The sequence below is a fragment of the Musca autumnalis genome, unplaced genomic scaffold (genome assembly GCF_047663935.1).
Source record: "Musca autumnalis isolate F117 unplaced genomic scaffold, ASM4766393v1 scaffold_1, whole genome shotgun sequence".
Taxonomy (NCBI): Eukaryota; Metazoa; Arthropoda; class Insecta; order Diptera; family Muscidae; genus Musca; species Musca autumnalis.
This window is the reverse complement of record NW_027411644.1, coordinates 284326593-284338401: the sequence shown is the minus strand read 5'-3', so window position 1 is coordinate 284338401 and position 11809 is coordinate 284326593. Positions and strand designations below refer to the sequence as shown.

Below are 11809 nucleotides of genomic sequence, written 5' to 3'. Positions count from 1 at the left end.
GACCAGTGTCCACTTGAGATGAAAGAGAGACCAAGAAAAGATCTGTAGTGGGATTCTGTAACTCATTTTTGCTGTTACCGACAAAAATCGGTAAAATAAAATCGCAAAATTATGACTAAAAACATAAAAAAAAAGTTGGCATCACTGTTTATGTCGATAGAGGCTAGCGACTACTTCCTACTCATCGTTAACTTACCGAAAAATTTCGTTAATTATCGAAATTATAAGCATATTCATTTTACCGACGATTATCGATAACAGCAAAAATGAGTTACAGAATCCCACTACTGGCCTTTGCCATGTTAAAGACGTTTAGAGTCGTTGCTTGGTATCTTTCATCCCCTACTAGACCCAAATGGGACCAACACCTTCAAACGTCCTTCATTAAAGCGACGCGTCGCGTGAAACTACAAATCCCATTTTCAATACCAATGATACGGACCTACAAAATATTTGACCAAATTGTATCCTCCTACTTCAATCCGCACAGACACAATATTGATTTCCACTGATAGACAGACGCACGGATATGGTTATATCAGTGTAGTAATACCATGGAAGGTATAAAAACCAAGAAAACAATCCTTTAATTGACGGATGGCCAAAAAATATCACAATTTCGAATAGATTGCAGTCTCGGACATTTGTTGACCTTCAATTTAAAAAAGCATTTGTTTCACTTCTAATCATTTGCAATTACCACCCTTTAGTGGAAGAAAGGGTGGGTGGAAACATGTTGTTACCAAAATACGTTTTGTGATGTTTGCCGAATGGCCAAAAGATGATAGACCTTGTTAGCAAATAATATCATGTGTTTGAACGCACTTAAGCCGTGCGCGGTGCTTTTGAAAAAAACTAATTGTCGTCCTTGAAAGAGTTCAATAAGCAATCCTTCTTATTTATAGATCCTTGCAATTATTCGGCGCTAATGATGGCTGTTCGGTTCGCTTGGCTTGATAAATGATTTGTTTGTACCAAAATATGGTAACCAGGAATATGTTTTCCCTTTGATGCCATAACTAGATCACAACTTCCGTTGGTCATACAAAAAGATGTAGGCGTAACTCGGAAAACTAGAACACTGATGCCGACAAAAGGGAAACGAAACGGAAGATGTGTGAAAATATCACACCATCATCATCAATGGTGAATGAAGGTCACACATCAAGAATTGTTAAAATAAAATTAATTTTGAGGTGATACAGGATAACAAGTGTTGCAGTGATGATTTCAAGGATATGTGCAAAAATTGACTGCGGCAGAAGTTTTCCCATGAGTGTTGTTTTGGTTTATGCAGCCTATGGGAATATTATAATTGGTTTTGTCTGGATTTGTTGTTTTTTCTACATTTTGATTAACAAGAAGTCAATTGCTACTTTAACACTTGGCTACTTGTCTAATTCCTTCCTTCCAAAGATACAGACCTGATATACAAGGTTTAGGTTATGAAGAATACCAACCAAGTCGCCAAAGGAACATCATGTCAACAAGCTGTCTTAGAAGAAACAACAAATTTGCTCCTTGGGTTGTTTATACAAGGCATCCTTTTCTTAATCCCCTTTCAAAAAAAGCCATGGGAGAAAGGACATTCATGTCCCTACGTTTTTTGCCAAGCCAACAATGTGTGGCAAAAGTCAAATTTAAATTAAACACAAACATTGTTGAACATCAACAAATTATCTTCTAAGAAATTAACCAAACTCCCAGCAGCGCCGATCACAGTTTACCTGTGACAAGTGCACAAGGTTAGTCTTTCTGTGACAACAATAACAACTACATTTCCCAAAGGAATAATTGATGGGATGTTTATTCAGGCCAAGACGAGAAAGACAGAAAAAGTGAAATTTTTGTTTTTAAAATCAAATTACAATTTGAATAGAGTAATGAAACTTGGCTAAATGATTCCAATCTTTCTTATTGACAGGCATTTGACTTGCTGTGTTTCGTTCTTTCATTAAATCCTGTGAAATGTATATATAGTTGGTGTTTTTGTTACTGAAATTATAAATTAAGATTTCATTTTTCTTTTGTCCATTTCGTTTTCTTGTTGTGTTGACATTTTACACTTACTGTTTGTTGTGTTGTTGCCTTTGCCTTATATGTCGTCACAATGTAATTCTATCTGATCCAAAAGATCAGCTACTTTAGATCATCAGAGATCGCTCTTCCATTGGAATTGGGGGTAGCTGACTGAATGTTGTGAATGTTTTTGTTGTTGTCAACCTTGGTATTTCAGGTATGATGATGACGATGGTGATGACACTTACTAAAGTTACCATTTCCTCCAATGCTCCTTTTTACTATCCTTGTGAGGTCTTCATTTACTTCACAATAATTTAATTCGATATTTAAATCGGACAATTAACAAGAAGCTGAAAGTGAAAACAGCAAGTAAAGCAGTGTCGGTGGCCACACACCAGGTTGTCACTTTCTCCAGATTTACATTTTTTGATTGGAATTCTTTGAAATATGAGAAATGTTCTTTTCAAAATTAACCACAAAGACGTTAATTAGTCTCTGTGGGATAGAATGAATTTTACACTAAAACTTTTGATAAAGGAAAAAGGTTAGATGTGGTGGGACCTAGAATGTACGGCAACAAACTTCGTTATACTTAGAAAAAGTTTTGGAAAAATAGACACGAAGAATTATAGCATACATAGCAGGCGAAGGTGGAGTTAGAATAACATTACCAAACTTTTTTGATATCATACCGATATTTCATTCAGAGTGGTACCATTAATGCACCCAACCAACCGGTCAATCCCACGGCGGCCGGTTCTATGCACCGGATTGACTCGGAGGAATCTTCGACCAGGGATCGTCACCTCAACAATTACGTGTTTGTGTTCGTGTATTTTTTACCATCCCGGAATGCCTGCTCCGAGCTCTTCCGGATGCCGGGATAGAGATGAACCCGGGCCAGTATGGATCTGTTCCGTTTGCCAGATCCGCATCCACCACCTGCCAGTATCAGTGGGATGTAATGGATGTATGGAATGGGTGCATTTTCGTGGGTGCTCTGGCCTTATTCGCATCCAGGATTACAGCGATAGGTATGTTGCTGCTTGCTGCGTCAAAACGTGGCCCAGTGCGTTTTCAACGTCGTCGTCTGACTCTTCGTCGTCAGGGGACTTCAATGCTCATCACGAGCTTTGGCATTCCGTCCTAGGTAATGACCAGAGGGGTATAGCGCTGGCCGAGCAAATTGATAGCTCCACGTTTTGCACGGTGAATGAAGACGCCCCTACGAGAATTAGAGGAGACTGCCACAGCTCACCAGATATCACCATTGTGGCACAAGGTCTGATAAATGACGTATACTGGCAATCCGTCATTTCCCTTAGCTCAGACCACCTCCCTATCATCGCCTCCGTGACCAGACCACCCTATTTCATAACCTCTGAACTCCGTACTTTACTGAACCATGGGAAAATCGATTAGCAGGGGTTCAGAGAATTTACCAATCACCGCTTTAGAGAATTGCCCCCTCCCTCAGATCCTCGGGTAGCTGAGAAAACTTTCCGGGACTTCATCACTGCAGCACCCACTCGATACATACCTGCTGGTCGAATACAAAATAAGACCAAATTTCCCAGCAGAGTCGACGGGACTAGCAAATGAGCGTGATTAGCTTCGTCGTACGATCCCTGAATACCCAAGAGTTACAGTAACTGACCCAAAGTGGTGCGCGCGTTATTTTAACGGGAAGTTCATAGAGCACCCCGAGAGTGATAGGGCGAAGAGAAATTTGCTACGCCGTATAAGAAGAGCCCTCCCAGCCGTGGGGGTACCACCACAATTTACGATGAGCGATGTTGCAGATGCCATCCGAAACGCGAAATCGTCCAAAGCGTTGGGCCCACACCGATTATCGATGGTAATGCTTAAGCAACTGGATTAACCTGGAGTTGAGTATTTAACAGGTGTCCTCCACCTAACGTTAACCACCCATATTATACCAGAAGCCTGGAAAGTTCGCAGGGTGGTCCCGCTACTGGCTACTAGCGTGGCAAGGATGCCAGCAGAGGTGAATCGTACAGGCCGATTTCAATCCTGTCGCCAGTAGCAAAGATCCTAGAGGCACTACTCCTCCCCACGATGAGAAGATGTTTTCCAGTTGCCCATCATCAACATGGATTTCGGAAAATGCATAGTACTACAACAGCATTAGACGCCATATCCACACATATCAGTAGAGGACTGAACCAGAAAAGGCCGTGCGACCGAAAAGTCATGGTGGCTCTTGACCTATCGAAGGCGTTCGATACCGTCAACCAGCTACTCTCCAGCCATGTTTGAAAAGTTGGGTAATCAACTATATGTGCGGACGCCAGTCGTTTGTGAAATTCAGAAACAAGAATTCCAAAACCGGTAGAGTGAAACCGGGATTTCCCCAAGGAGAGGTGCTATCTCCGGAACTGTTTAACCTCTACCTTTCTGAAATTCCACACCCTCTAGACGGCATAGAGATCGTGATGTATGCGGATGATTGTACGATACTGTCGTCGATTCCTATCGTCGATGACATATGTGATAGGTTAAATGTCTACATAGCTGACCTAGTGCAGTTCTTCCATCTGAGGAATATGAAAATATCCGCCGCTAAATCCACTGCCACACTGTTCACCACTTGGACGACTGTAATGAAGCTCCCACTAAACATATTGGTTGATGGTGCACTGATTCCCACCACTAACTACCCCAAAATACTGTGTGTAACGTTCGATAGCATGTTTAAGTCATCCGCGCATGCCACAGCTATTTGCGATAAGATCAGATGTAGGAACAAGGTGCTCAAGTCGCTGGCCGGCAGCACTTGGGGAGCTGACAAAGAAACTTTGTTGACCACCTACAATGCAATAGACCGGTCTGTGGTCAGCTATGCGGCGCCAGCGTGGTCTGCAAATGTTGGCACTACGAAGTGGAAGATGATTCAAATCTTCATGAGGAGACGAAGATTTTACCGGTACGTCAACACAAAAAGATGTTGTCGATGCGGTACCCGCATGGAAGTTATCGCAGTGAGCATCCCTGTCACGATTTAATGGACAGGCTTCCTCCACCCAGGCACGTCAGGAGAGATCTTCATGATCTAGAGGGAGAGGTCCAACGGTATAAAGAGAACCTCTAGACCAACGAGCCTATCTGGCAGGCTTGGATAGCATTCACACTGATATGGTTGCGCAGGCAGTATGAATCCTACGCCAGGGGTCGTCACCTCAACAATTATGTATTTGTGTCCATATATTTTTTTACCATCCCAGAAAGGCTGTTTCAAGCTCTTTTGGTCTGTACCGGGATGGAGAAGAACTGTTGTTCAGCGCCTCGGAAACTTATATTTCCTAAAATTCAATTGCAACGGTGTCCGCATTCGAGATCCACTGGTTTTGGTCCCAAATTTGCACCTTGTAATATGTTGATGAAACTTACTCGAAGATGGACCAAAACGAGTACCTCCACCACAACATTTCAAAACTGTCCACTAAAATATTGCGAACTATTACTCTCGAATGAAGCAACCGAATTGGTTCATACTTTGTACATCACAAGATATGTTTCGAATAGGGACCCAGAACAAATTTAAAATATTTCGCAAAACCGCAGTTTAAGACCAGTTCTCATTACGATGTTACCATGTTTTTTCGGCGACAAGCCAATACTTCCTGGGATAATTGCCCAAAAGCTACAAAAAGCTCTGCCGGCAACAACCAAAATGCACAGAATTGACTCGTAGGATTCTTGTATTCTTATGATTTTTCACCACATAATTTTTTCACATATATTTTTTCACCGGCTATATATTCCGGAATGCCCCCTCCAAATCTTTTGGCCCGTGCCGGGATATAGAAAAACCCAGGGCCATGGATCTATTCCGTTTACCAGTTCCGCATCCAACACATCGGTAAGATGTAATGGATGTAGGAAATGGGTGCACTTTCGACGCCGGTCTGGTCTTAGCCGCTACCGTGTGTCTCCAACTTCCAACTGCAAGACACAACAACAAACGCATCATCTAACACCACATGTTGTTGTTCAGCGCCCATAAAAAGCATCGTTCCTGCAATGCAATAGCAATACTTTTGAAAATGGTAAAACCCGCAAAAGTAGTAAAAGTTATAAACTGCTCACATATGAATTGTATGGTGTCAGAAGTAAAAGAACGCTTTTAGAGTAAAAAGTGACAAAACTTGAAGATTCTTGCACGTAAAGGAACAGAGCTAAATTGTAGAATTTATGAGTCGGAGAAACATCATGGTCGCGGGGATCCAGGAAATAAAGCCCACCATCAGCTATAGCTTACAATGTTGCGATGGTTACAACGATTTGCGAAAGGATCGTGCAGGAAGCGGAGGAGAACTCACCTTCCTAATACACCAGTCTGTCCAGTGAAGTCCTATCTGGCTTGAGCTTGACTCTAATGATTCATGTATGTATGACTCAATGTATGGGGAAATCAGTAAAGAGTAGAAGTGCTAAGCTAGAGTTACTTAATGTGTTATAACTAGGATAATAGGAAACTTCAGTGCTTACCATGAGCTTTGGCATTCGGCCCTAGACAATGATCGGAAGGACACAGCGCTGTATATTTTCTATTACATCATCATAGCTGCAGCCACTAGCTACGTGCCTGCTGTTCGAATACCCATGATAAGACCAAATTTCAAAACAGATACGACGGGACAAGCAAGAGCTTACACTTGAAGTCAATAGGTTAGTAGGCAAGCATAAGCGGAAAAAGTGAATTGGTTGTAATTTCCTATTTGGAGTTATCAGTGGTCAAAAAAATATCGGCCTGATATTGCGGACAGGAAAGGAAACAAATTATTCCATTTGAGGTCAGAATATTTCATGGTGGCGGTATAATAAAGTTCTGCACGGCCAAACTTAACATTTTTTTATTTTCTATGGTATAAGCGTCATATCGACGCCTCCAAATAATAGTATGCTAAGTCGACTTAGCATGTTTTCAAGTTCTTTACATTTTTATATTTAACGTCCTTTAACTTAAATTCTGTCAAATTTTGGTAATGATCGGACAATCCGAACAGAAGTTATTAACAAATATTTACTTAGCATAGTACTGAAGGTCAAAGAAATTTCCAAACTTTTAGAGCTTGTCCTGCAAAACTCGCTTTTCAGAATTAGCAAACTATTATTTGGAGGTGTCGAACGTCCTTTAACTTAAATTCTGTCAAATTTTGGTAATGATCGGTCAATCCGAACAGAAGTTATAAACAAATATTTACTTAGCATAGTACTGAAGTTCAAAAAAATTTCCAAACTTTGAGAGCTTCCCCTGCAAAACTCACTTTTTAGACTTAGCATACTATTATTTGGAGGTGTCGATATATCAAAAATATACATGTGTGAAAAATACACGCATAATTAGATCCCAAAACAAAAATTTCAAATCTTTTTTGAAAAAAAAAAACAAACATTTAAAACACAAAAAAAAGAACACAATAATCCCTGAAACGACCAGGGAAATTGCCTAATATAAATATGGACTGAGTAAAAATCCACAAAAAAATAATTTAAAAAAATTTAGTTTCTAGAACATTTTATGCCACCAATTTGTACAGATTTTTATGTAAAAAAATACGTTTAGCTAAAACTTCCATTTCGAAAAAAATTATTTTATCTTTTAAATTCTTAGTTATTTGACTTGTAAAAAGTCACAACCTTACTGAAGTTTTTAAAGACTTTAAGGGTCATACGTAAATGTCAACTTCTTCTGTTTTGCTTTCTTAAATACCGTTATATATTACAAAAACATTGTTAGAATATTAAAATATGATACATACATATATTTTTGTCGCAGGTTAGGACCACAGTGGGTCGGTCTGTGGTAAGCTATGCGGCGCCAGCGTGATATGCCGCCGAGAGGACTGCAACAGTGTGTCTCCTCGAAGATCATACCGGTGGCTTAGCCAACAGGATGTTGTGATGCAGTACCTGCTTAGGTGTTATGGCAGCGAGCATCCCTGTCACGATTTTATAGACAGGCTTCCTAGAGAGAGAGGTCCAAAGGTATAAACGAGAATCTGAATAGCATTTACACTAATTCAGTTGCGCCGGCATTAAAAAAGTAGTGTGCAGGAGAACGCCAGCTACCGAGGCAAACACGAGTTATTTATGTTTAATCATGATCCGGACGGTGCCACCTTGGTTCAATGGCAAGCACGTCCGTCTTGAAATTCAGAATGTCTGCGGTTCAATCCCTGACCAGAACATCAAAATTTTCGGCGGTAACGCTGGCTTCCATTTTCTGTCTATTTCAGCATTGAAAAACTTGTCCACATAGTAGTGTCGTAAGACACACCGTTTGGACTCGGCTATAAAGAGTAGATCCCATATCAATGAGCCAATATGAATCGGCGTGCGCTCATTGATATGAGAGATGTCCCTTGTCCCTTCTGAGAAGTCTGTGGAAAAATTGCGAGTATATATTATAAGATCCGGACGATATCACAGTCCCAATTTATACTGGCTTGCATATGGATTGGGACCGTACGACACGCTGCATTTGTTTAACTGCAAAGCTAAACACACTCACCTGCCTCCTGATTTTTTATGTACGCAGTCAGTCCATCTGGACACAGCAGAACCAGGTTACTGCAAAAAGATATACCACCGAACGTGTTTGCATCGCTATAACAGCAACAGGTCCTTTATATAGCTAATATTACAATCCGACCCGATTTTCAAAAATTTTTGTAGGATTACTTGTTTAGGCACAGAAATGAACTGGTAAACATTTCTCATCGACTGGACAATAAATGTGGCCTTTAAGCAATTTCGCGAAAATTCATCTTTGGTTCTATACAAATTACTATGGAAACTTTGACACCCCAGTGCACGTGTTAAGTCCCGGTCCACACTAGCGTGAATTTCATTAAAAAAATTCATGAAATTAGGTGTTCTTAAATCGTATTACCCCCTACAGCAATTTTATGATTTTACTCTACCATGGAGGTCGATCTAGAGACGCATAATTTCATGCAATTTTTTCAATGAAATCACTCTAGTGTGGACCGGGACTAACATATTCCGATTGTGGTCAAACTTTGGCAATCTTAAAATCTAACAAAACTAAACACTTTTGGGGGGATGCCGCATAACAAAATCACACATCGATTTTTTAAAACCAGTCTAATATCCATAGGTACAAAGATTCCAAATAAAAGACAAATAAGCATTTGAATTTAACGACCACTCAGTAAATCCAAAAGAAAAAATCCAATTGGAATAAAAGAGTTGTATTCCATTGTGTGTTATCATTTCCATATTTCCACTGCCGCAAGAATAAGAAGAAGCATAAAAACAAACTGCTGTCAAAAATTTTAACGCGTGTGCAATTTTTTCCCCGACATCTCCGGATTCGTGGCCAGGAAAAAGGGTTAAATATTGTTGGAATTGATCAATAAAACAAAACATGCCGACCATAGGAGTTAAACGTGATCTCTTGTTCGAAGCCTTGGGCAAGACATACAGTAATAACCAAAGAGAATCCAGTAACTTTGATGGTGAATTAATAATTTGTGTGTTGTCTTTCAGCCGATGATGAATTTCAAACACTGTGTTTTGCCTTCGGTCTGGAACTGGATGAAGTGACCACCGAAAAACAAATGTTAACCCGTGAACAGGGTGATGATGCTGCTGGAGCTGCAGATGCTTCAGAGGAAATCATTTACAGAATTGATATTCCAGCAAATCGCTACGATTTACTGTGCATGGAGGGTTTAGTTACCGGTCTATTGGTGTTTCAGGGCAAGTAAGTGCGGGAGTGGCATTGCATTGTTTGTTTTATTTCATCTTTCGCTTTTTAAGGATTAAACCACCACAATTTAAAATGGTGGAACCAGCTGATGGCAAACGCCAAGTGATGAAAATTTTGCCAGAAACGGCCCAAATTCGTCCCTTTGCCGTGGCTGCAGTTTTGCGCAACATTACCCTAAATCAGGCGGCCTACGATTCATTCATTGATTTGCAAGATAAACTGCATCAGAACATTTGCCGCAAACGTACCCTGGTGGCTATTGGTACACATGATTTGGATACCATACAAGGTCCTTTTACTTATGAGGCTCGTGCTCCAACCGATATCAATTTTGTTCCCCTCAATCAAACTAAATCCATGAATGGCAATGAATTAATGGAATTCTATTCGACGCATGCTCAGCTCAAACAATATTTACCCATTATTCGTGATTCACCGGTGTATCCAGTGATTTATGATTCCAATGGTGTGGTATTGTCTTTGCCACCCATAATAAACGGTGATCATTCAAAGATTTCATTGAAAACCAAAAATGTTTTCATTGAATGTACGGCCACAGATTTAACCAAAGCCAAGGTTGTGTTGGACACAATCGTGTGTATGTTCTCGTCCCATTGCGGAGATAAATTCAGTGTTGAACCATGTGATGTTTTACAACCGGATGGAACGACTGTTACCTATCCCGAACTGGAAGTGCGTGAGGAAACCATCTCTGCCAAAAAGGCCAATGAAGCAATTGGAATTTCTGAAAGTCCAAACAAAATTGCCGATATGTTAACACGCATGTATTTGGAGGCAGAATGTCAAGATGATGGTGATCAAATTAAGGTTAAAATTCCACCCACTAGACATGATGTCATTCATGCTTGTGACATATATGAAGATGTGGCCATTGCCTTTGGTTATAACAACATTAAGAAGTCGCTGCCATCCTTTATGCACATTGCCAAACAATATCCCTTGAACAAGTTGACCGAACAGCTAAGAGAACAAGTTGCTCAGGCTGGTTTTACTGAAGCACTTACCTTTACATTGTGTTCGCGGGATGATATTGCACGTAAACTGAACAAATCCATAGATAATATGCCCGCAGTGCATATTGCCAATCCCAAGACTTTAGAATTCCAGGTTGTTAGAACCACCCTTTTGCCCGGTCTATTGAAAACCTTAGTGGCTAATCGTAAAATGCCATTGCCCTTGAAGTTGTTTGAAATTAGTGATGTCGTTGTGCCCGATGATGATACCGAGGTGGGAGCCCGCAATGAAAGACGTTTGTGTGCTGTTAATTGTAATAAAACTGCCGGCTTCGAGGTGGTGCATGGTTTATTGGATCGTGTAATGCAATTGTTGGAAGTTTCATGGAAATCATCAAGTTCCAAGAATGGAGGATACTACTTGCAAGCTGCTGAAGGTATTATTTGTTACTTTAAAAGAATTTTGAATTTTATATTAATGTGCACATTTTTGTAGATCCCTCATATTTCCCTGGACGTTGTGCCCATATCATGTTGAATAATGTTGCTATTGGTAAAATTGGTGTACTCCACCCCACTGTTTTGCAGGCATTTGAATTAACAACACCATGTTCAGTGGTTGAATTCAATATCGAACCATTTGTCTAGGCGTGGTGATGAAATGAATAGAACTGCATTTGCCTTGCGTGTAAGGGAATATCCTAATTCAATTTTACTGGTGATTTGAACAAGAATAAAGAAATCAATGAAAAGTGAACATCTTGGTAGTCTTGATATTTTATATTTTAATTTATTACTAAAAGAAAACAAATATTTAATAAAGCTTTAAGCCCTAACTCAAATCAAATTATGTTTATTCTTTTAACCGAACATATTTTAGATCTTGTCATCCAGCATATAACTAAGATAAAGCGTTTATGTTAATCTGTTAATCGATGTTCAGGTCATTCTTTTGGGATTTCTTGGGTATGTGTGGCTGGACAGTTAACGATTTGTAGTGTTCAATTATTGTAGTAAACGTAGTCCTCAGCAATTGGAGCGGACTGTATTT

The 11809-nt window shown here is 40.0% G+C and overlaps 1 protein-coding gene across 1 annotated transcript; it reads left to right on the top strand.

Moving 5' to 3' along the window:
* Positions 1–9310: 9310 nt before the first annotated feature.
* Positions 9311–11600, top strand: beta-PheRS (phenylalanine--tRNA ligase beta subunit). The gene is made up of 4 exons (XM_073961517.1): positions 9311–9497; positions 9562–9778; positions 9835–11195; positions 11255–11600. The coding sequence occupies exons 1-4, from the start codon at positions 9440–9442 to the stop codon at positions 11404–11406; spliced, it is 1788 nt and encodes a 595-aa protein (XP_073817618.1). The 5' UTR covers positions 9311–9439; the 3' UTR covers positions 11407–11600.
* The last annotated feature ends 209 nt before the right edge of the window (positions 11601–11809 follow it).

Bases quoted from the DNA above. Each gene is read 5' to 3' on its own strand.
- beta-PheRS (XM_073961517.1), top strand. From the start codon at position 9,440: ATGCCGACCATAGGAGTTAAACGTGATCTCTTGTTCGAAGCCTTGGGC. The intron at 9,498-9,561 runs GTAATAACCAAA...GTTGTCTTTCAG, and splicing joins AGCCTTGGGCAAGACATACA to CCGATGATGAATTTCAAACA. The intron at 9,779-9,834 runs GTAAGTGCGGGA...TCGCTTTTTAAG, and splicing joins CTATTGGTGTTTCAGGGCAA to GATTAAACCACCACAATTTA.